Source organism: Anabrus simplex, chromosome 1 (genome assembly GCF_040414725.1).
Source record: "Anabrus simplex isolate iqAnaSimp1 chromosome 1, ASM4041472v1, whole genome shotgun sequence".
Lineage (NCBI taxonomy): Eukaryota > Metazoa > Arthropoda > Insecta > Orthoptera > Tettigoniidae > Anabrus > Anabrus simplex.
In genome coordinates this window covers 637350227-637377152 of record NC_090265.1, presented here as the reverse complement: position 1 = coordinate 637377152, position 26926 = coordinate 637350227, and the positions used below count along the sequence as shown (strand labels likewise).

General features: G+C 38.6%; 1 protein-coding gene across 1 annotated transcript in view; it reads left to right on the top strand.

Annotated features, from left to right (window-relative positions):
* Positions 1 to 7966: 7966 nt before the first annotated feature.
* LOC136871519 (cuticle protein 7-like) overlaps positions 7967 to 26926 on the top strand; it is a 32366-nt gene continuing 13406 nt past the window's right edge. Inside the window, exons 1-2 of the mRNA XM_067144987.2 lie at positions 7967 to 8044; positions 21504 to 21590. Of these exons, the coding sequence (XP_067001088.1) occupies positions 8030 to 8044; positions 21504 to 21590 (102 nt within the window). The 5' untranslated portion in view covers positions 7967 to 8029. The remainder of the gene's footprint in view (positions 8045 to 21503; positions 21591 to 26926) is intronic.

Sequence of the window (26926 nt, the reverse complement as noted above, 5' to 3'; positions counted from 1 at the left end):
TCATCTTTGTAATACTAGAGGATCTTTCTTCTCTAAATCGTAGCTCTATTAGTTGCTGTTGTAGAAAGAAGTATTTCATTTTCTATTTCTTGAGGTGTCATGGTAGTCGAGTTACATGTGTGTGACTGAAATTTGAAAGCTATTGGATTAGATGTGTAGTCTGTCTTTGAGTGAGTTCCCATACATAGCAGTTAGACAGGTCTAACAATCACTGACCACGCGATAAACTTCATTTATTTGCCTGTGATATTGGAATTAATCTGGATTGGAGGTACGTGTAAAATTTGTGAGATAGGATCGAACCTGGTGTCATTTTGAGATCACTTGTATTCTTTGGGATCGAGTCATCTAATTTCACGACATTTCATGAGGACTGACAGATATAATAATCACTTGAATAATAATAAAATTAAGTAAAGATCGGGTTAAAAATGGAATTAAACGGCCGTGAGCTTGAAAATTACCTTAGAGTCCTTATATGTGAGATTTAATGTGCTCAATTCATGATGCGCCTGGAATATGGCTGTCCTGCGGGATGTTAATTGAGAAATTTATTAATTGGAGAATGTATTATTGGTGAATGACTTGTTGTGTCTTTGGGAGCACAACGGAGTTTATCATAAGTGGAGCACATGTTGCATATATATTTCACGAATTGGGAGTAATAATAATGCGATTGAGGCTCACGAACGCGACATTTGCGATTTGTAACGCATGTGATGGTGATGATTATGGGATCTTATTGGAATCTTCAAATACATTTCAGAAATTTAGATGAATCTCCATCATTGTTTGAGGAATATTTCAATCCAAGTGATACCACAAATTTCGATCACTAGCCACTATTGAAGAAAGAGTAGTTCCATGTACGAATTCATCCTCCGAAACTATTGATGTGACCATGCTAAAACAATGAATAATTTTATAAGTGCAGGATCCGGTGTAAATAGTGTATATAAAAAGTACGTGTTACCTTGTGTGAATGTGGTGTGTGTGTGTGTGTGTGTGTGTTATAATTATGAATATTTTCCGTGTTTTTCGATTGTTTGATGTGATTTGATCTGGTCGTGCATTTATGACAACGGCACAGATTGTGTTCAACGTCGTTTGCCACCATGATGTCTTGTTTAGTGCACCTTCAGGAAAAATTTGATAAGATTATTGTCGAGTAAGACTAGACTAGGATTTAATTTGCAATTTTTAAAGATTTAGGTGAAAGACCGTCTCGTTATTTTTCCCGCAAAGGCAAGCGATTTGTAAACTAATCTTCAATTAACTCACACGTGGATGAGAAAATTTTCAATACATTTATATTCAAATTCCAATATTTTCAAATGGATTTGATACTTAAGTGCTATGCGAATATAGAAATTACATGTTTCGCCAATGGCATCACAACTTGAATTCAGGTGATAATGAATAATAATAATGAATTGGAAGGATAATTAATTAGGAAAATGTGAATTGTAATTGCTATGAGAATTATTTACTGAGATACACTAATTGGTATGCACGATCGTGTGACGATAAAGAAAAAATGCTGTACAGATAAGGTTAGAGGTTATTAATAATAATTAATTATAAAATTTTAGAATTAATTTTGATTTTCACTAAAGCTTCTACTGGTGTTATTGATGAATGTTATACTCTTTAAATACTAAAATTAATCAGAATTCAACATTGACCACGTGTTGAGATTACTATAAATTCATGGAACCTTGAGTAAATTTCTCTGTGGAATAATAAGTGAGATAGCTGCCTACTAATTTTTTGCAAGTCTTTATTGAAGTCTCTGGACTCTTTCAGTTAAATATTTTAATTTTTAAAGGCAGTAAAGGCCTAATTTTTTTGTTAATTTTTATTCCAGAACAGTAATGCTGGAGGACGAGAAGTACATTCGGTTATAAAGCGCTCCTGGAGGATGAGACATTATGAAAGTTTGCTGTAAGAGATCCAGCAAGGATATTTTTGTGTTTTGAATGTTTGTGTTAATAAATATAAGAGTGTTGTTTAAAAAAATATTTATTTTTACTTGGTCGTCACCGCTTTTCCCCTAAATGTCTCTAAAAAAACGGAAAGTCAGGAACGGACGGTCCACCATGGGATCTCTCGCTCACTGGCTGGGCTTAGCTTGGCAATACTGGGGGCAGTATTGATCTTCATTCCTCATTGTTCAATCTTTCCACTTATTATATCCATCTGTTCTTCTCATCCTTTTCTCTCATCACAACATCGTCATCAGCAAACAGCATTACATTAATTTCTTCAGAGGATGCTATGTCTTTTTCTTCATAATCTTGTCAGTTACCAACCTAACGTAACAAAGGTGACAGAATACTTCTCTGGTAGTAATGGTGTTTAAAGGGGAAGTACATGACTTCTCCGACTATCTTGTGAAAGCAATTGATGTATTCCCTGGACCAAAAAACCCTGCCAGAAACTTTTATGCCTTGAGAAAAAAAAATCCAAAGAAATTATGCAAAATCGTCAAATCCCGAAAGACAGTCTAAAAGGGACAGGGCAAAAAGACAAGTAAGTATGCCTATCAGCTAACACAATTTCAATACTACAATAAGAAAAGCAGTCCGCATAGTACTAGAAAATAATGAAAAACAATGCAAAATACCTATTCGTGACGTCCTCTTCTCTCTATTCAACTAGTAACGATTGCATACGAAATGATTATCCGAGTTTAATGTCCGCATCAGGACGAATCGCTTTGGATGACACCTGTCAACTCAACATCTCCAAAGAAGGGGTCATTTTCGGAGTGAAAGGTATAGCTGTTGATACATCGCCTGGACCAGATCATGTGTTGATGAGGGTTGTGAAAGATGATTCCGTGTGTGATATTATGCTATAATAGCAACGAGAATGTTAATAACGTCCGACGGCCCTCCATGTTTACAAAAGGCAAGAACTGTCTTGATCTATAAGTCAGGCGATGAGAAAGTTGCGTCACATTGGAGGCCCGTTTCCATCGGTTCAGTTTTGGGTTATCGAGACAGTTCTAGATCGCCGGTTGAGAGAATTCGTGACTTTCAATGATAATCAGAGGGGATTCACTGCCTCACCCGGCACGATAACTAATACTTCATTGCTACAGTCTATTCTGGCGAAGGCAAAGAACGAGAAATGTAATATTTAAAAGGCATTTGACAACACTGGTCATGACCCTATCAGAAGAGCTCTAGGCAATTCTGCCGCTCCATCTAAACTTGTCGAGCTAATCCTCTTCCTTCAAGAGGGCTGAATCCAACTACTCGAGGATTAAGAGCATACAACTGAGGAAAGGTGTGTTGCAAGGTTCACCATTGTCAATCACCATTGTCACCTACGTTTTATTATATCGCAACGGACCATATTCTGAATGAACTCTCAGAGGAATCAATAGGTAGAGAATATGGATTTCCACTTGTAGAAGGTCTGAAGCCTCCACAGTACTGGGATTCGCCGATTGCACTGTTATTGTTGGTAAAAACAAAGCTTCTGCACTAGATCTGACTGAAACAGCAATGAGAAGATTCAGAGAGATAGGCTTGAACATAATTTTGTCTAAATCAGTGTCTATGAACATATCTGAAGCTCTGCTTACTGACGGCCTAATATCTGTCTTCGGTGGAGATATAAAAGCGATATCGTAAGAAAGGTCCATCAGATATCTTGGAGTGAACTTTCGGAATTATCTTTGACACAACACACACAGAACGATGCAGGATATACGTCTCAGATTGGAGTCACTGTCATCTCCTCCTCTCCTTCAAGGCAGATCAAAAGTTCACCGTCATAAATTCTTCCATATGCCCAACATTGACCTTTTCATTTCAGACATTTGCGCTAAACTCGATTCCTCTGAAATTTCTGAAGGATAGTGACAGAATGATAAAATTCACGCTGAAAGAAATCCTCCAGCTTCCTTGCCGACACACTTGATGGTATGATATACACACAGGAAGTTCAAAAGTCTAGGATTTTTCCGATCACAGCGGTAAGCTACCTTGCAACAGAGTATCACCGTTGTTACTCTGCAAATAAATGGCAACCTTTATATTTTTGGAAGTAGGGATCTCTCTGAGGAGGGTAACAAATGCCTACAAAATCTGCACATTTCACCTTGCGTCAGCTTATTAAATTCCAAAAATAGTATTTTGGATTCCAAGAAAATAAAACAATTACTGAGAGATCAGGACTTCCAAAAATGGCGTCAGCTTACTCTAAAGAGAAATGGTGTTGTCTTAGTTAAAGAAAACCTTTCAGCGAACAGTCGGATAATACACCATGATGGCCTGTCCTGCACTGGCTGGCGTGATGCTCTAAAGATGGCCGCTAACGTCGCAGCAGTTCGAGCCTTGTCGGCATTGCCACAACGAGACAGAAACATTTCTCATGTCCTGGGATACTGTCCATACGGCGAAACCTTGCGACTCACTAGACACCATGCTATACGGAACTCCGTCGCTCAGTCTTTGCGAGACGCTGGTTATACAGTTCACGAAGAGGTCCATGGATTATCGCAGAACGGCAGTACCCGCAGAACTGATATGATAGCCTTAAAAATAACACCAATGGATACATTATTGATCCTACGGTTCGCTTTGAATCGCACGTTAATCAGTGGAAAAGAAAAGCATCTACGAACCAATTATCCCGCCTTTTACTGATGTGAATACAGACTGGATAACATCGAGGTTATAGGCCTCATGATCGGTGAGAGAGGAAAAATTCCTAAGTTCTTCGAAGAATTCCGCCCAAGATTCAATCTATCCGAGTCGTTAACAAAAACCGTGGTCCTTTAAGCCTTGAAAGCTTCATTATCCATACTCAGAAATCATTTACATAGTTATCCATTTATATAGTATATTTTGTCCTCAAGGGTAACCTCGTTATGGGGAAAGTGTTTTTTCTTTCTGAATAAATGCGTATGTATACCAACCTTCTGTTAACATTAATCAGAGAGGAAATGGGTGAGGTCCGATCCTTCAAAGGATGAAGGTATCGACAAAGGAAAGGGAAGGACAGCGAAGGACGTGAAAATATGAGATTCCCTAGGCCTCATAAAACTAATTCTGCCGTGGTCGGAACAGTGTTAAAAGTCAGGTTGTGACTTTCACTAACAGGAAAAGTCCTCTCAGTTTTAATTACTGCATTTATGGGGGTGAAAGTTCGTTGTGGGGATCACTGCAAGTACGTTTGTGTTAATATAAGGACAGATCTTCATTGGAATAATCTTATAAATGGGATTGTAGCTGAAATATATGGTACATATCTCTGCACATGGTTATGAGGGTATTTAGGGGTTGTAGTAAGGATGTAAAGGAGAGGGGATATACGTCTCTGGTAAGACCCCAACTGGAGTATGTTTCCAGTGTATGGGACGCTCACCAGGATTCACTTGATTCAAAAACCGGAAATAATCCAAAGAACAGCAGGTCGATTTGTTCTGTCTGATTTCCGACAAATGAGTAGCGTTACGTAAAGGTTACAAAGTTCGGGATGGGAAGACTTGGAAGAAAGGAGACGAGCTGCTCGACTAAGCGGAATGTTTCGAGCTGTCAGAGGAGAGATGGCTTGGTATGACATTAGTAGACGAATAAGCTTGAGTGTTGGTTTTTAAGAGTAGGAAAGATCATACAATGAATATAAAGTTCAAAAGGACAAATTCGGGCAAATTTTCGTTTATAGAAAGAGGAATTAGGGATTGGAATAATTTAGCAAGGGAGGTGTTTGATAGATTTCCAACTTCTTTGAAATCAGAACAGAATAGGTAAACAACTGTTAGGGAATATGCCACATGGGCGACAGCCTTAAATGCAGATCAATGGTGATTGATTGATCGATTGATTGATTGATTGATTGATTGATTGATTGATTGATTGATTGATTGATTGATATACAATAAAACATTATCTACGTTTACACAGTTTGTAATGATTGATGTTATAAACTAATTATATCAATTTATATTTTATTTCTGAATGCCAGTTCCATAGTAGTTATGTTCTTTCTTTATATTATTAAACCCTTAAAGAGAAAGTAAACTTGGAATGACTCAAGTGGTCCAATGATAATAATAATAATAATAATAATAATAATAATAATAATAATAATAATAATAATAATAATAATTTGAAATCAAAACAGGAGTCAGACAAGGAGATGGATTATCTCCCTTAATGTTTAATTTAGTTCTGGAAAAAGTGATTAGGATACGTCAAAACGAAACTAAAAGTATAAATGTTGTTAGATGTCCCCAAAACAAAATTCACGTTAATGGCCTAGCATTTGTTGATGAAATTGCTATCCTATTCAACAACAGACAGGAGGCAATACAGACTGTAAATTTTTTTTTCCATAAAATAGAGCCAAAACAGGACTCCAAATTTCTTACGAAACGACATACTATATTGAAGGGACTAGATCAAGTTTCAACAGGCAACCGTTAATCACTAAGTATGGAAATATCGCTCAAGCAGAAAAATGTATATAGATCAACCAGCAGGGTTAAATCAGCAAGCTAACAAAGAAAGAACTGCAAAACTTCAAGGAGCTTACAAAATTACTTGGAACAGATACAATAAAAGAACTATATCAAAAAAGGCAAAAACACGACATTATAACACAGTAGTCGAAACATAAGCAATGTATGCATCTGAAACCATTACCTAATTATAACTGGTGGCAAATTTCGAATAAAGATGATCGAAAAACAAGAAAGGATAATCCTCAGAAAAATCTTAGGACCATGAAATCACATGAAATCTCTAAAATTACAGAAAAAAATCATAGATACCATCAGGAAACGGTGATTATAAATTTATGGTCACTTATATAGAATGGATAATAACAGACTTACAAAGAAAATTTTAAACAGCCTTATCAATGAAAAATCACAATAACTGGCTAAAAGAAATCAGTGAAGACCTGAATGACATTGGCATTAATGAGAAAACAAACCATTCAAGATACACTAGAGTAAAATTCAGAACCTTAATTCACAAACACAAATTTTCTGTAAATCCTACCCGACTAAAATACGGGATGGACTGGACAACGGAAAAAAGAACACAGCGAGGGGATATAGAGATAATAGGCAGGGAAGAAGAAGAAGAACAAGGAGAAGAATCAAATGAGTGTTACCGGGCGAGTTGGCCGTGCGCGTAGAGGCGCGCGGCTGTGAGCTTGCATCCGGGAGATAGTAGGTTCGAATCCCACTATCGGCAGCCCTGAAAATGGTTTTCCGTGGTTTCCCATTTTCACACCAGGCAAATGCTGGGGCTGTACCTTAATTAAGGCCACGGCCGCTTCCTTTCAACTCCTAGGCCTTTCCTATCCCATCGTCGCCATAAGACCTATCTGTGTCGGTGCGACGTAAAGCCCATAGCAAAAAAAAAAAAAGTGTTAATAAGTTCAAACACGCACCCTACTTGGGCATAAAGAATAACAAAATACTGCCTTCCAATGTTCTTTTTTTTTACTTCTGTACGTCCTGGGCATGCGAATTTGATGTCCAAGTCGTAGACAAGAATAAACGGATGGCATACACCAACTATAGCTACCGAGTTCATAATTGGGTGAAACAGCTATTATTTCAGGACGTACGTGGGTGAAGCTTATAATAGAATTAGTGCAGAGCTTGGAGGCGGAGGAAGTGGGAGGAGATTCTGAAGGAAATGCCACTGTTATCAGGGAAAGTCGCGTAATACCCACTTAGAATGTGGCAACCTTGGTCAGGGTGTGAGCTGCTCGGTGGAAGGGGTGAGAATCTCGGGAGTCGCGGTGGGAGAAAGGGCATGCTGCCTTGTGGTGGGGAGAACGACATTTCCACAGCCTTACACACGCGTTTCCTGTGAGAATACCTATTGCGTTAGCGTAACCCCGGCTTAACCTTGATTCAAATCGGATTCTAGCACATATAAATAGCAGGGGGAGTATAGATACGTCTCCACATAGCCTTTTGATCTCCAGAGTGACGTTAGTCTTGTTTCGTGTGCCTTTCGTGAGGATTTGCATCTTTTGGGCTCTGTCAGCCATGGGTTTCCTTCAGGTAAGTGAACATCATTTACAGCATTAACACACATGTGTCATCGTACGAAACCATTAAATTAATAGTATAATCATTATTAATGATGGGCCGGGCTGAGTGGATCAGACGGTTAAGGCGCTGGCTTTCTAACCCCAACTTGGCAGGTTCGATCCTGACTCAGTCCGGTGGTATTTGAAGGTGCTCAAATACTACAGCCTCGTGTCGGTAGATTTACTGGCACGTAAAAGAGCTCCTGCGGGACTAAATTCGTGTTTTCAAATGTAAGTGAAGTAAGATGAAATTGTATTCTTCTTCATATTTGTTTTAATATACTGGTTGTTATGTAAAAAATAAATTATCAGGCCGAATTTGAATTCTACGCAAAAATATTTTGTTTAGGGTTTAATAAAAATAAAAATTTCAAGTCACTGCCAAAATGCATGAATTAGAGTTTCCCTACAAAATGTAAAAATAAGCTACTTGCTTTACGTCGCACCGACACAGATAGGTCTTACGGCGACGATGGGACAGGAAAGGGGTAGGAGTGGGAAGGAAGCGGCCGTGGCCTTAATTAAGGTACAGCCCCAGCATTTGCCTGGTGTGAAAATGGGAAACCACAGAAAACCATCTTCAGGGCTGCCGACAGTGGGGTTCGAACCTACTGTCACCCGAATACTGGATACTAGCCGCACTTAAGCGACTGCAGCTCTCGAGCTCGGTGTAAAAGTAAGCGGAATGTACAGTGAAAAATTCATAATTTTTAAAAACAGAAAACTTACACTCTTTCTTTCAAAATCACACTAACTTATTTTAGCCTGAACACTGTTGACTTTGTTTTAATGTTAGAGATGTCTTGATCATTACCAGCGTCGTTTCCTGTGAGTGAACTTTTGTAAAGTAACCCGAACTCTTACAATGTCTTGAGACGTGTACACTAATAATTATTTGAAGATAGTTTGTGCCAGGAGATTGGAAGGGGGCCACTATTCCAGCATACTGAATGAGAATATCTGCCCTAACAGGCTAGTGGAAGAGTATCCGACTCCTCATTCTAGGTTCGTGTCTTCAGTCCAAAAGCTTGGGCACTGCGTGTCATTGTTGTTGACATATTAAATATCTGTGGTGGAACACTCAGCGTCACCTCAGAAAATTAAATTAACACAGCCATAGTACGTCTAGCAGAAGTTCGATAGCAATATAATCGAAAAGTCGAAAGTGATAAGCAGGTCACCTAGATGGCACTATTTCAGAAGTTCTGGAACTCGGTAGTTGAGGCCATACGATTATTATTATTATTATTATTATTATTATTATTATTATTATTATTATTATTATTATTATTATTATAATGTGCCTTTGCTGGCGAGGTGTAGTGTTTACAGTGCACTGTGTCTTCTGGTATGGGCTAGAATAAATTTGTTACTTTCATTGATCTGTCACAGTCTCATCCTTGGCTTTGACAATATGAAAGTGACTGAGGGATGAGCGATGCTAGTAATGCCATTTCTTATGCAGCCAGTGACTGTTATGAATGATGAAAAAGTATCGCTCATAGGGTTTGTTGGTGCATGCATTTCAGTGGGCTTGGCAGACTGATATGTAATAGCAACTTCTGGCTCAGTGACGAAAGCAACGGAAAACTACCTCACTCCTTATTTTCCTACTATGCCTCTTCAGTGACACCTAGGCTATGACAGCTGTTGGTGCAGCTGTGGAGGATCAAACCAGCCTTCGGGCTGAATACCCAACATTATTATTATTATTATTATTATTATTATTATTATTATTATTATTATTATTATTATTATTATTATTGTTGGAATATAGCAGAGAAAAAAGTAAGTTGTCGACATTCGTATTGGCCCCTACTTTTCCCATTAGAGTCCTTACATAATATATTTCTAAACACATATGAGGAAGTGCCCAGAACATTTGTCTGATAGGCGGCCTAGAAACACAAATTATCTTCGTAACTCAGCAGTGTTCATCGTGGTAGCTGTTTTTCATTTGACCTGATGCAGAGAGGAAGGCGAAAGAGAGAATGGTTTGAAATGAGCACTACCTCTGCACTGTTATTACAATTCTACGCCTCTATATACTGATCTGTCGACGCCTTAATGATATTTTGAATGAAACATCTCGAAGGCGCTGTTCATTGCCTGGTGGAAAACGTTTTGGCAACAGTTTAAAAATTAGGATATGTCCTACCATGTAAGAGCTCGATCTGGAGATCAATAGTTAAGTCCTGAACTGCAAATTCCAAAATTTTTACTTCAAACCAGGCAGAGGCACTCCGATTATTGAAGATGCAGAATATGCAACCGGTACTTCATGCTCTGTAATGTTAGAGTGTAAAAGATCACTAGCGGCACATAAGTTGTTTATCCGAGAAAATTAATTAAATCTCGGCAGTTGATCGCCCAATAGAGTTCCAAAATCCCCGTCACCTGATAGAATAAACATACTGTAACTAATGTGGAGGGAGATTAAAACGGTCAAATCAAATTGCTTGCACACAGTAGCCGACGCCGTATTATTATTATTATTATTATTATTATTATTATTATTATTATTATTATTATTATTATTATTATTAATAATATTATTATTATAAGAAAGCATGTTAGCCGAGTAGCATAGTGACTGACTTTTTACCAATATGTCTGCGTTTAAGTCCCGGCTGTTGCATGTGGAATTCTTGAAACAAAAGAAAATGTCATGTCTCTGTGGTTTGGATTCCGTGTAAAACTGGAGATCCCATGGCTATGGACATGATATCAATATTCACCTCTAAATTCAAGCTTGCTTGTTTTGTCAATTGTCATTTCTTACTGTAGAATTGCATTAACACATAATGCCCCGATACCCGAATGCGCTCGTGTTGCCCCTGTAAGGTATTTGTTTATTACGTATATAATGTATCGCCATTCTTTACGCAGTCAGTCCTTGTGCTGAATGGGGTGAAAGTATTGCTCATAAGGGCAGTTGATGTATGCATTCCACTGGCATGGTAGACTGATATGTAATAGCAAATTCAGGCACGGTGAGGAAAGCAACGAGAAACTTCCTCATTCCTTATTTCCCAACACTCCTCTTCAGTAATACCTAGGCTATTTATGAGGGCTGAAGGTGAAGCTGCTGAGGATCTAACTAGCCTTCGGGCCTGAAGATTCAATTTATTAGATATTTATAAACCGTATCGTTTTAATTTCGTACGGTATCGGTACGAGTGATCAAGTAAACTCAAATTTCAGAATTGTTGTTGCCACTAAGTCATAAACAACAACTCAAAAGACCTATGTAATGTTTAAGTCGAAAACGATGTGACTGCACATCATTTGAAACGTGATTGTGACAATACCATGAGCGTCAGATGGTGCGCTAAAGAAAGTGAAAGGACGCACAACAGTTGGTGTTTTAAAGAGAACAGAAAATACGTCTTACACGAAGAGTCATTATCGCATCATTGATAGAATTGAACATTATGTAATCTAGTTACAACCTATGTCTATCTAGATACATTACTTCGCAGAAATAAATTATGTCTAATAAGTCAACATTGCTTCACTTAAGCTATCAAGTCTTCAACATTTCCGTATTATATTTGTACGTGAAATTGTGACTGAAATAGTCATGCAGAGATCTCTAGAATTTTTGAAGTTGAACACAATTTACATACAGAATTAGTGTATAACGAATAGAAAGACAGATAATTTATGAAACTTCACCTAGTGTATTCATTCCTAATTTATCAAGGATATTTTCAATACACATGCATATTCTAGTGCATGTAACGAGGAATCTTGGCTACTTTCTTGTAAGATACCTCCAATGTATCAATAAGATGAAAATGAAAACCTACAACCTGTTTTCCAGTCATTGACCGGGTCAGGGATGTAATGAATGAAGCATATATAGGCTATTAGTACGATGGGGTCGCCACTCCCAAAGTGATTTATTAATGACTGATAGATGCTATAAAATGAGAAATGGAGAGTGTTGTTGGAATGAAAGATGACAGGGGAAACCGGAGTACCCGGAGAAAAACCTGTCCCGCCTCCGCTTTGTCCAGCACAAATCTCACATGGAGCGACCGGGATTTGAACCACGGTATCCAACGGTGAGAGGCCGACGCGCTGCCGTCTGAGCCACGGAGGCTCTATATCAATAAGATATTATTATTATTTTTTTACAATTTGCTTTACGTCGCACCGACACCCATAAGTCTTATGACGTCGCTGGGATTGGAAAGGGCTAGAAATGAGAAGGTAGTGACTGTGTCCTTAATTAGGATACAGCCCCCAGCATTTGTCTGGTGTGAGATTGAAAACAGCGGAAACCATCTTCAGGGCTGCCGACAGTGAGTTTAGAACCCACCATCTCCCGAATGCAAGCTGATAGCCACGTGAACCAAACGCCGCAACCACTTTCTCCATAAATTAAAAAAAAATGGCTCTTGTTAATTACTTTTAGAGAAAATTTCCTTTCCTTTTCATTCGTATGAATTTGCTCTTCGATACATATACTTATGAATGTAATATCTTCAAATGGTTGCAACATGTACCAACATTATAAAGTCGTTGTAACGGAAGGAGAAGCCTGTTATGAAATATAAAGCGACATCCGCTGACCATAATATCCACCAGTCCGTAACTTGCCTACGGGCAATAAATTGCGTGATAATGCGTCCTCCGTGAAGATTACACTTTCTCTAACCTTGAGATAAAATTATCCATGGCTCATCTCTGATGAGATGTTTTTACGTAGACATAGTGAATGGATCACGCAACAATAGGATTATAATAGAACAGTTTACATGATATGATAGTTTCTAGCAATTATTGCGTGAGCATCTTCCTGCTTCTTCTGATATGCAAGAAATTTGCTGGAGTGGTTTCAAAATATACGAGTAACTGAACCAGCTGCTTTAGGCAACACGCATATTCATCACATATCAGCTTACTTATTTTAAGCAGTAGTACGTTAGAGTATGCCTTGCTCTAGGACTCCAGTCACTCATTAACGGTCTCTGGTATAAATTCGGAAAGAAACAGAGGAAGGGGAAATACAGGGTGGTGTACGAAATGTCCCCACATTTATTTTATTCATTATTTTGGACAAGATTGGAGCATATTAACTGATAATTGATTTTCGACTGATGCTTATTTAAAAAATAATAAATGCAAATATTATTTTTTCAATAATCAAAGTCTGAAATCAGTATTTGTTTCTCATTTTGATGTGGTTGAGAATAAAACAATTAGGCCTACATCTCTCCTTTCTCGGCCAATATCCACACGTTTTTCTGTCTCATTATATATTGCTTCCAGCCAATGACCGTCTGACAATGAGTCACGCATACATTGGAAGTTGACAATTACATATCACAAATTTACGTTTTTCTGTCTCTTTATATCCAGTCAATGATTGTCTGACACACCGTATATTGCAAGTTGACAATTACATATCAAAATTTAGGTTTTGTTGTCTCTTGATATCCAGTCAATGATTGACTGACAGCTATATATTGGAAGTTGACAATTACATATAAAGATATACGTTTATCTGTCTCTTTATATCCAGTCAATGAATGTCTGACATGGCATGTATTGGAAGTTCATAATTACATATAAAATATACATTCTTTGGTCTCTTTATATCTTGCTTCCAGTCAATGACAGCCTGGCAGTGAGTCATAGCATATATTGATGATGATGATGCTTGTTGTTTTAAGGGGCCTAACATCGAAGGTCATCGGCCCCATAGCATATATTGGAAGTTCACAATTACATATAAAATATACATTCTTTGGTCTCGTTATATCTTGCTTCCAGTCAATGACAGCCTGACAGTGAGTCATAGCATATATTGAAAGTTCACAATTACATATAAAATATACATTCTTTGGTCTCGTTATATCTTGCTTCCAGTCAATGACAGCCTGGCAGTGAGTCATAGCATATATTGGAAGTTCATAATTACATATAAAATATACATTCTTTGGTCTCGTTATATCTTGCTTCCAGTCAATGACAGCCTGACAGTGAGTCATAGCATATATTGGAAGTTCATAATTACATATAAAATATACATTCTTTGGTCTCGTTATATCTTGCTTCCAGTCAATGGCAGCCTGACGGTGAGTCATAGCATATATTGATGATGATGATGCTTGTTGTTTTAAGGGGCCTAACATCGAAGGTCATCGGCCCCATAGCATATATTGGAAGTTCACAATTACATATAAAATATACATTCTTTGGTCTCGTTATATCTTGCTTCCAGTCAATGACAGCCTGACAGTGAGTCATAGCATATATTGAAAGTTCACAATTACATATAAAATATACATTCTTTGGTCTCGTTATATCTTGCTTCCAGTCAATGACAGCCTGGCAGTGAGTCATAGCATATATTGGAAGTTCATAATTACATATAAAATATACATTCTTTGGTCTCGTTATATCTTGCTTCCAGTCAATGACAGCCTGACAGTGAGTCATAGCATATATTGGAAGTTCACAATTACATATAAAATATACATTCTTTGGTCTCGTTATATCTTGCTTCCAGTCAATGGCAGCCTGGCAGTGAGTCATAGCATATATTGGAAGTTCATAATTACATATAAAATATACATTCTTTGGTCTCGTTATATCTTGCTTCCAGTCAATGACAGCCTGGCAGTGAGTCATAGCATATATTGGAAGTTCATAATTACATATAAAATATACATTCTTTGGTCTCGTTATATCTTGCTTCCAGTCAATGACAGCCTGACAGTGAGTCATAGCATATATTGGAAGTTCACAATTACATATAAAATATACATTCTTTGGTCTCGTTATATCTTGCTTCCAGTCAATGGCAGCCTGACGGTGAGTCATAGCATATATTGATGATGATGATGCTTGTTGTTTTAAGGGGCCTAACATCGAAGGTCATCGGCCCCATAGCATATATTGGAAGTTCACAATTACATATAAAATATACATTCTTTGGTCTCGTTATATCTTGCTTCCAGTCAATGACAGCCTGACAGTGAGTCATAGCATATATTGGAAGTTCATAATTACATATAAAATATACATTCTTTGGTCTCGTTATATCTTGCTTCCAGTCAATGGCAGCCTGACGGTGAGTCATAGCATATATTGATGATGATGATGCTTGTTGTTTTAAGGGGCCTAACATCGAAGGTCATCGGCCCCATAGCATATATTGGAAGTTCACAATTACATATAAAATATACATTCTTTGGTCTCGTTATATCTTGCTTCCAGTCAATGACAGCCTGACAGTGAGTCATAGCATATATTGGAAGTTCACAATTACATATAAAATATACATTCTTTGGTCTCGTTATATCTTGCTTCCAGTCAATGACAGCCTGACAGTGAGTCATAGCATATATTGGAAGTTCATAATTACATATAAAATATACATTCTTTGGTCTCGTTATATCTTGCTTCCAGTCAATGACAGCCTGACAGTGAGTCATAGCATATATTGGAAGTTCATAATTACATATAAAATATACATTCTTTGGTCTCGTTATATCTTGCTTCCAGTCAATGGCAGCCTGACGGTGAGTCATAGCATATATTGATGATGATGATGCTTGTTGTTTTAAGGGGCCTAACATCGAAGGTCATCGGCCCCATAGCATATATTGGAAGTTCACAATTACATATAAAATATACATTCTTTGGTCTCGTTATATCTTGCTTCCAGTCAATGACAGCCTGACAGTGAGTCATAGCATATATTGAAAGTTCACAATTACATATAAAATATACATTCTTTGGTCTCGTTATATCTTGCTTCCAGTCAATGGCAGCCTGACGGTGAGTCATAGCATATATTGATGATGATGATGCTTGTTGTTTTAAGGGGCCTAACATCGAAGGTCATCGGCCCCATAGCATATATTGGAAGTTCACAATTACATATAAAATATACATTCTTTGGTCTCGTTATATCTTGCTTCCAGTCAATGACAGCCTGACAGTGAGTCATAGCATATACTGGAAGTTCACAATTACATATAAAAACTATATTAAAAGGGTCAAAATAATAGCTCAACTTACTTCAATGTTTTAGTAGTTATTATATGGATGAAACACTCTCCTGTTTTCAATGGCAACTTCTCAGCACACAATCGGATCATGAAATGAGTTTTAAGGAAAGTGAGCAATACATTCCTGACTTTTCTTTCCCGCCAGACCCCGGATGTTGGAGAAAAACTACTTGACACTACATTTAATCAATTTCTATCAGGCCATTCCTCAACGTTAGACAGGGGTGTGGAACATTTAACAATTGCTGTTTGCCTTGGAGACCCACAGGTTGACTTCATATTTTATACAGCTACTTTTGGTTCTACTTTTGCATCGTCAAATTCTAGGCTTGGCAGCTGCTGGTCAACCAGAGCAACAGAAACAATAGGAACACATTTTTCGAGATCCAAGCAATCACTGAAGACCGTGTAGGCGCGTTAAAAACAGTTCGTTAGGACGGCATTTTAAAAAAAATTCTAACCTGCAAGTTCCTGCGGGTCAGCTGGGAGAGGTGTATGGCCTTAGATACCAGATTGCAGGCCTTTTAAAGAGGTATCATTTAGCCAGTCTATGTACCAATTTCACACTTGATATTTTGGACGATTCCGACGGCTATTTTGATTTTTTTCGGGTGGATTCAAAGCTCCTTAACGTGCCCAAATATCATAACATAGAGTTCGTACTGCTGACCTAGATCTTAGCCCAGGAAGGGAGAGGTGTATGGCCTTAGATACTAGACTGCAGGCCTTCTAACGGGGTATCATTTAGCCAGTCTATGTACCAATTTCACACTTGGAGGGGAAACAATCAACTTGATAATCAATATAGTAGAGTGACAAGGTTTTAGAGCCTTCTGCGATAATCCTCTACTTCGACTGGGAGAGTACTCGCGAACTTCGAATCACGAGCCAGACACCGAGTCAGCTGGTGTGGATATGAAGATATGTGATAAGTAACCTCATAGTTTCCCCAGTCCCTTCTGCCCAACGCAGACATACATATTCCTGGGGCGAATGATCGAACATGTTCTTAGCATTTAAAATAGGTCATCAAAATCGTTAAGGGAACAAAGAGTAATTCTGCAAGTGGAAAACAAATTTATTTCAGAGGTTGCATGTTTAGACAGTAATAGATTAGAATTCAAACTTATTCAAGTATACCTGGGGACAAAACATGACGACCTCGCCACACACCAATACTCTCCAGCGGCAGCCCGGCGTCTATTAGTGGCTTACAGGATTTACTATGTCTACTGGAGCCTGAGTTGCCAAATCGTTTACTGCACTCGACACGAAGAAAGGGCAAAGACTGAAGAGAGTGGGGAGATAATGATTTGTCAACCTTTCTACACCAAATAAGGATCACTTAGAATTCGTTAACTCAGCAGGGTGCAGAGTGTAATTGACAGCTGACTTCCAGCTCGCTTCCAGGAACTGAGGCCGTCATATTTTGTCCCCAAGTATATACTCTAGCCCGCACGACAGTTCTGCTTTTAGATTTACGTTAGCGGTATGGTTTATTAGAACCCCTTGAGTTTATGTTACTCTCACTACATTACGGAAGAGCTGACTAGACGGCGGTTCCTATAAGTCAAATTAGTTTGCATTCTCATCTATTACCGCCTACACATCCGAGTTCTATTTCAAGATCTTTTGCTAGGACTAAGCTACACCTCTCAGTACACTCTTAATTCCAAGCAGCTTGCCTCCAGTTCTAGGAAAGCCTCATTGCTCTCCGACACGACCTTTACAAATAATGAACAACACACTAAACTGCCAATTACTGGTGTGATTTAATATTACTTTCTTGGCCAATTCTCACACGTTTTTCTGTCTCGTTATATCTTGCTTCCAGTCAATGACCGTCTGACAATGAGTCATAACATAAGTGTTCCCATCCCACAGTTACGAGACTTTATTCTCCTTCAACACTCAACAACATTCTAATAAAACATGAATTATAAAGTCTAATACAACACAGTTGATATAGAGATGCAATTCTGGTACAGTGTCCGGCTCCATGGCTAAATGGTTAGCGTGCTGGCTTTTGGTCACAGGGGCCCCGGGTTCGATTCCTGGCAGGTTCGTGAATTTTAACCATCATTGGTTAATTTCGTTGGCACGGGGGCTGGGTGTATGTGCCGTGTTCATCATCATTTCATCCTCATCATGACGCGCAGGTCGCCTACGGGAGTCAAATCAAAAGACCTGCACCTGGCGAGTCGAACATGTCCTCGGACACTCCCGGCACTAAAGGACATACGCCATTTTATTTTCTGGCACAGTGCGTAATTTTTTAGAGAAGATTTGGACTGAATAGAAATTCATTGATCTAGAAAAGGTCTTTCATAAGGTTGACTAGAAATGGCTTTTTCAAGTGGGACTCGATTGGAAGGACAGACAATGAACACTCCACTTATGCAAATCACAGCAAACTGAAATTTAAATAAATAGAACCAAAACAACTAAAACTCTAATCTTAATTATTTAACATGTCCATAAAGGAGACAATTTCAGTGATGAAAACAAATACAAAATTAATTATACTAAAGGGAAACATTTTCATTGTATACAATATGCAGGTGATATTACAATAGTTGCGACAGTGCGAAGGGAAATAATTGAATTCTAACAGTACTAGCTGAAGTCCTATCCCAATGGCACCTTAGAATTAAATGGTTATAAACAAACACATTCCAAAGATCTCAGACTGAAATGAAAATCGGAAATGTAAATATTAATCTGATAAACCAGTCTGCTACTAAGAAAGCATCGTTTCCGGTGACAACAGAAGTAATGATGAAATGAAGAAAGAATCTCACTAAGAATGTCTTTCAAAACAAAACAAATATCATATGTTAACCAGTAAGTACATGCATATCAAAACAACGCAACTACTTGTAAATAGCTTTGTATTTAATGTACATATAGATGTGGAAGCTGGACAGTGGGAAAAGCAAATGCTGGGACCAATAAAGATATGGATGGGGAGAAAAGTGACCCGATACAACTGGACACAGATGGACAGTAACGACCACATTGCTATAGAAGTTGGTGAGAAAAGAAAAATGATCCATGGGATCGAAAAAGGAATAGCAAAAACTATGCGGTTCATCTTACCAGACACGGTGACTTTCTTTGCTAAATTTTTGAAGGAAAAGTTGTAAGGAAGGGAACACCAAGAGAGTCCTACCGGAATGATCTGCTCATCTTATACGGACCTAGACTTATGCCCGGTTTCTGGAATGATGAGATATCTTTCCGATAACTATTGCTTTGTTACAGCTGTCGACTCCATAAATCTTCGCTGCGTTGCACAGCGGAACAGCAGCTAACTTATCGAACTGTCAACTATTGGCTCGTTGATCAAGTTTCATAAATACACACTATATGCCACCCCTCGTACTGCTTTGTTTTTTTGCATTAGGTGTGTTCCCTAGATTGTTAGGCGCATGCGCACAAGTATTGCATCGCATTTGAGCTTTCTGTGCAGCTCCTATTATCCCCTCTTTGCCATGCAGGAAGAAATGGATATTCGACTAGTTCTTGCAGAAGTGGGTGTCAGTTTCGTGGTGTTTAAGGACTGTCAGAAGAATTTTATATTGTTTGAGGATTTCGAATGAAATATGCACACGAATGGCACATGTCACGCGCAATCCAGTTTGCACTGAGCCTTATAAGTATACCGTATCTCTTCCCTGTTATTACAAAATATGAACATTGTTTGATCACAGTATAACGACATACATCGCGTAATTAACATAATTATATAACCTGTTGGTTCCTTGTAATGTAATATCGTTAATTAAAAACAATCCCACGATAAAAGTATATGCTCACTGCCAATTCAAGAAGGCCTGCAGTAGGCCTACTACGATAAATGTGTAATTATCTGTTATACTCAGTTACTGGTACCAGTGCTTTTATGGACACGAATGCAGTCACAGATACAAATATGACAAGACGCAGTAGTACTGAATCTTAAAGGTTATCGTAATTAATAATTGATCAACAGGGGACAATGGAAAATTATTTGTCACAGGACGCAAATTGTCGCCTGTAACCTCTACCATACCTAAGGCAGTATATTTGTTTAGCCTCAGTCTGTCTTTGAATTCATTTTCACTACTGTATAGTTCATTAGAACATTAGGCCGACGGAAGAAGATGAAAAAGCCATAGAAAATTTTAACAAACGCAATGTTAGCTGCTGATATTGAAGTACTGCGCACGCGCCCAGCAAGTTAACAAATAGATATCTCCTGCTCAGGGTCCTCTAAGTTAGCAAGCGATTTGTCGAACCAATAGATGTATCTTACGTTCGTGCAACGCCAAAACACAAGTTAACCATTCGATACCGCTATAGGTTCGATATCTCACGTTCCAGAAACCGGGCATTAGTAAGTTAAACTAGCAGTATTTCTTGTAATATTTTTTTCCATGGAATTGCTCGTTCTTCTCTTGTTGTTGTTGTTGTTGTTGTTGGGTAATTATGTTTTAACTTTACTTTATTATCACACTAATGTAAGTGACCATTGCCACCGCGATATTTCCCAATTGCGATGTATTTGTTAATAATATGTATTTGTTAATAATAACATTAAAATTCTTAGCCTTTAGAACATCCATGACAGCTAGTTAGTCCCGTTGTTTGATACGGGGTCTTTGGATGAGGTGAGATAAATTTACATGGCATGTTTTTGCGGTCAGATGCCCTTGCTGACGCCAAACTCAGTTGAACAGCTAATGAAGATTAAATAATTGTGAATGAAATTGGGTAAGACGGTGAAAGGAATCGGCTCTGGCCTATAGCTAGGAACTGTCCTGCAATTTGCCTGGAAGTGAAGATGAGAAAACACAGAAAGCCATTCTGAGGAGAGTCAATGGTGAGGTTCAACCTCACGCGTTTCTGGAATGCAGAGCTGTGCTCCATAGGCGTAGCGTGTTAATATGCGCGTCCATTTCCCTCGATAACCTTTAAAACATGAATAATTGAATCACAAAAATAACCCCTAAAACCAATGAATACATTACCCCTCATTATATCGTTATCTGAACCTTTAAATGAAAAACAATTCCAGTGTGTAATAAATTTATTTATTCTCCGAAATATTCTCCAGATCAGCTCCTTGACTAAATGGATAGCGTACAGGACTTCGGTTCAGAGACCCCGGAAGTGGTTAATTAATCTTTCTCCAGAACTGAGTGGTTTTAGTCTTAATACATATCTCTTCATTCATACACAACACACTACTCTACCAAGTACAACACCGTAGAAAGAAGCAAATCCCTTCACATTGGGTTGGCGTGAGGAGAGGCACCCGGCAAGAAAACTGGGCCTAATTTATACGCAGCGCCGAATTCACCCATCTTGAAATATGTATTTTTGTGTGAAATAATACGTATTTTCTTTATGTTGCAGACGACTGTCCTACTATGTGTAGTAGCTACCAGGTTGGTGCTGGCTAAACCAGGCTACGCAGTTCATGGGCACGCAGTGGATTACTACGTAAGTAAATTATTGAATGGTTTATGCTCTCATCTATACAATCTAATATATATTATCTCTCGGCCTAGAAAGACAAGAATAAAGGCTGAGAGGTTTTGTCGTACTGACCACACGACACCTAGTTATCTGCAGGCTTTCGGGCTGAGCAGGGATCGCTTGGTAGGCAATGGACCTTCGGGGCTGTTGCGCCATGTAGTATGCCACAGTATGATTTAACCCGTACAATCCTGATACGTGTTTCTTTATTTTTGAACATAATGCTATTTCTGTACGTAGTGGAAAGACAATGTCAAATCTGTTTACAACACATCATGAAAGTAATAATTCATGGGTCAAAAAGGGCACAATTCACTTAATGTTTTAGTGTGGATGGTGTAGAATAAAATATTATTATCAAACATTGATCTGCATTTCATATCTTCATACATACACTCACGTGCCAAAAATCATGGGATAGCATTATTTAAAGGCAATAGTCATCGGTGGCACCACAGTATCGTGATGTCTTGGGAGTGTATCAGGTGTGGTCTACATCTCGAGAGTGAATGCAAACACCGCCTGTGCTGGCAATAGCAAGGCAACGTGAATTATCGTCTTTTGAATTGGGCATGGCAGTGGGAGTCAGGTGACAGATTATTCCATTGTCGAAGTTGTGCGGACATTCCTCGATCGACGGTGTCACGTGTGTATTGGAAATACCTCATGGAAGGCATTATCACCGACAGTGAACAGCGCAGTGGCCGAGCGCGGATGCTCAATGATCTAGTTATGATTATCTGTGGTAACAGACAAGCCACACTGATTTATATCACATCCGCATGCAATGCAGGAGGTACCCGAGTCATACACAACAGTGCAGCGTTCTTAAACGTCAGTGGGATATGGGAGCAGAACACCTACAAGAGTGGCCGTGTTAACACTACGACACCGGGCACAGCGTCTCACCTAAGCACGTGGCGTTGCCAACTGGACCCTAGAAGACAGGGGACATGCAGCTTGGTCCGATGAATCACTGTTCCAGTTGTTTCGAGCTGATGGTAGGGTTCGGATTGAGCGCAGGCCCCACGAAGCCGTGTACGCCTGTTGTCAACAAGGCGCCATATAGTCTGGTGTTAGCTCCATAATGGTGTGAGGTGTCACGTGGCATGGGCTGGATCCGCCGATCCAGCTGAACAGGTCGTTTACCAGTGACTGCTTCATAACCACTTGCAGCCCTTCATGAACTTCAAGTACCCCTGTAAAGACGAGATATTCCAGCAAGATAATGCACCGTGTCGTCGGGACCAAGTTATCCAATAATTGGTTAAGGGAGCGTTCTGGAGAGTTTCAACAATTTCTGTGGCTACCCCGTTCGCCTGATATGAACGCTGTCGAGTATTTATGGGTCGTGGTGGTGAGGTCTTTTCACACCCAAAATCCTGCACCTACAAACAGCAGGAAGTTGTGGGTGACTATTCAACGGGCATGGATCAGAATCTCTCCACAGGTATTTCTTCCACTTGTGGAATCGTCACCAATACGAGTTGCTGCACTTGGCCGACCTAGAGGAGAACTTGCACGATAATGGACTTCTAATCCATGACTTTTGTCATGTCAGTGTATTTTTCATTACCAAGTTCTATTTTCAGGTCAAACTATGTTGCTGCTTTATGCACCTTATGTGGAAGTTGCCGACGTATCGAATACAGTGCAGTATTCTCTATCAAGGCGATTGATGTACCACAACTCGACAAAAGATTGTCAGTCTGCTCACGCAGCCGCCTTTAAAATGAATACTGCAATGTATTCGAAATGTTCGTAACCTGTACATAAGGTAAGAGACCACGACACAGTTACACAGTTAACCCGGAAATATATCTTAGTAGTAGTTCAACAGACCGTGGAAGCTTAATCTCTAAGAAATGCAGTGTCCACTTTCATTTTCTGCTGCAATGTAGAATGACCACCTTAGCGCAGAATTCCATATGATAAGATATTATGTCTGACATGCTGCCTCCCATACTTAGTGAATTAAATTCAATCTAAGAGTATATCAAGTATTTTCTGCGAGGGAAGTAAATTTAATGCGTGTAGAATCTGCAACATTTTGCACCGAACGTTCATTCAATAATATAAATGATTTAGTTGGACTGTTTGATAATTTTGTAACCTGCAGGCCTTCGGGTTGAGCAGCGGTCACTTAGTAGGTCAAGGTCCTACAGGGTTGTAGCGCCTGCAGTGCAGGAGGTACCGGAGTCATACACAACAGTGCAGCGTTCTTAAACGTCAGTGGTATATGGGAGCAGAACACCTACAAGAGTGGCCTTGTTAACACTACGACACAGGGTTGTAGCGCCATGGGGTTGGTTTGTTTGTAGATGATCATTTTATTTAAAAAAACTAAGATGATGTTAAAATGGACTGATATTTTAAATTTATTTGTGAACGATCGTCATTCATAATTGAAGGGAACCTACGAATAGGCAAATATGACAGAAATAACTAGCTTTGACGAAATTCTAAAAAAAAAAAAAAAAAAAAAAAAAAAAAATGTTTTCCTCGGAGTCAGAAAATGAGGAACCTAAATTACCAACGCTCATTATTTTTTATAATTTTGCTTTACGTCACACGCACACATATAGGTCTTATGGTGATGATGGGGTAGGGAAAGAGACTATAGGAGTGGGAAGAAAGCGGTCTTAATTGAGGCACAGTTCCAGCATTTTCTTGGTGTGAAAATGTAATATTGACTTTTGTTACAACATTTTGAAAGTGCACTTCACCTTTAAGCCTACTATCCGGAATGAAACATATTTTTACCCCTGGCTAACAATAATATACTCTGCCCTGGGAGCAAAAGCAGAGGTTAGGAAGAGATTTAACCATCCTGTCCAATGTTTATCAATGTTCTAAGTAATTATAGTCTTTATCTTCCACTAATTACGGAATTTCATGGATATATGAAGATAAGTTTTATTTTTGATAATCTATTATATCAACGTGACCATATGGAAACAGTAGAGGTCTGGATATCATGGTAGCCAATATGTTGCTTATTATAATTTCTATTCTCATGCATAAATGTTTGTTCCTGAGAAACATGTCTGTCTGTGGGATGTGACCGTAAATGGATATAATAGGTCTAGAAGTATATTTTCAAGTAATTTTGAGATTAACATCGTAGTAATGAATATATTCTAAAGAAATACTACAGTTATAACTTTTTTATACGGATGTACAACCAAATGAACAGATAAAATATATGAAGTCGTAGTACAGGGAATGGTAGCTGCAGGTAGAAAACATAAGTGTCTGAGAATTAAAATATCGACTGGTACCGCCATACCATCCTCTAAGAGTAATAAATGCTAATTGAGACAGAAGTAATGTAAACGTGTTAAACTATAAAAATATGCTAAATTTGAACGTATCAGTAATGAAGTTTGTGATACTATTTGTCAAAATAATCGACGCACCAACACGATATCCGAAAAATTCTGTTCCTATTACTACTACTGCTCCTACTACTAAGAATATCCTTCATTCAAGAGATACTATAAGACATTACCCCGCTTTCTTTGACCTCTCTGTACTGTTGACGTAATACTTTTCCTAATGTGAGAAGCTGTTAATGATTTAATTGCAAGTTTCATGAGAGTTAATGATCCTTACATAATAAACGGATGTAAATACATTATTAGGTGTGGGAATGTTTGACTATTGTTCGGTAAATGGTTTCTTAAGATGACAGGAGTTTTGTAACTCTCACTTACAACATTGTATTCGCGTGCCGACAGGCAAAACTACCAGAAGAAGAATTTATCACCCAGTTGATTGGTGATTACACAATACCTACGATTGCATTCCGCCGAAACAGATTACCGTTTCCAAGACGTGTCCTTCTCTGTGTATAACTTACTTCCTCCATGCTCTACATAGCTCAGAGTCTTCTGTTCAGGCAGTTCAACATATATTAAATCAGGAAGAATATTAATTTAAGCAATGTAAACGTTTCTTCCTCTCCTGTAAAAATAACTGAAATGTAGACAGGAGGGTTTTAACTTTAGTGGCTCAGACGGTTGAGGCGTTTGCATTCTGACCCGAACTTAGCAGATTCGATTTTCTGGCTTAGTCCGGTAGTATTTGAAGGTGCTCCAATACGTCAGCCTCGTGTCGGTAGGTTTACAGGCACGTAAGAGAATTTCTGCGGGACTAAATTCCGGCACCGCGGTGGCTCCGAAGATCGTAAAATTAGTTAGTGGGACGTAAAGCCAATAAAATTGTTATTATTATTATTATTATTATTATTATTATTATTATTATTATTATTCTCCGAATTCAAATTATTCCTGGGATAGCTGGAGCCACCTAGGCTCATTTTGGTTTTGGCCGGGGGTTGAAGGCCGGATGACCTTCGTGACGCCACGTGATTTTCGGCAGTCCAGAATCGGTCGGGATTCCAACCTCAGCCTTCTAGGTGGGAAGCCCGCAACTAAGCCAGCGGGCTTAGCCCCCATATAAATATTTATTTATTTATTTATTTATTTATTTATTTATTTATTGACTTGTGGCGTGGCTCAGGCTATGAAGCCTGCTGTTATGCCAAACCATCTCATATGTACTACATTGTACAAACTACAAAGTATTAGGATTTCTAGTTACATATAATTAATTATAAAATTAAACTTAAATAATAGTTATAAACAAAAGGAAAATTTCTGAGAGTTACTTTAAAAAAAACATTAAATACTAATTTCTTAAGTCTATGTACCATTTATAACATGTTTTTTTAAATACATTTCTACTATGTATGTCTCTAATTACAGCCGGAAGGGAATTCCAAGAGCGTATGGTTGCAGGTATGAATGAGTTGCCGTACCCGGTCGTGCGGTAAATTGGGAAGCTCAGCAGGGAAGAGGTTTCTGACCTTGTAGGTATGCTGTTGGGAGATGACAAGTATTTAAGATCCATTCTCAGATAACTTGGTGTGTCTGTACGGAGAATGTTGTGAACAAGCGAAACAGAGTGAAGGTTTCTTCTCTCCGCCAAATATAACCACGACAGCTGTTCAAGACAAGGTGATATATGGCAATACCTGGGCATATTTAATACAAAACGGATGCATGTATTATAAGCCCGCTGAAGTTTAGTGTTAAGTGTGGTGTTTAGGTTGTTGTATATTACGTCACCATAATCGAAGATGGGTAGAATTAAGCTTTGAATAAGTAACTTTCTCGTATTTAGAGGGAGGAGATCCCGTAAACGTTTAAGAGAGTGCAAAGAAAAGAATACTCGTTGGCATATTTTCGTCGTGTGCTCCGTCCAGTTTAAGTACTTGTCAAAAATGAGGCCAAGGT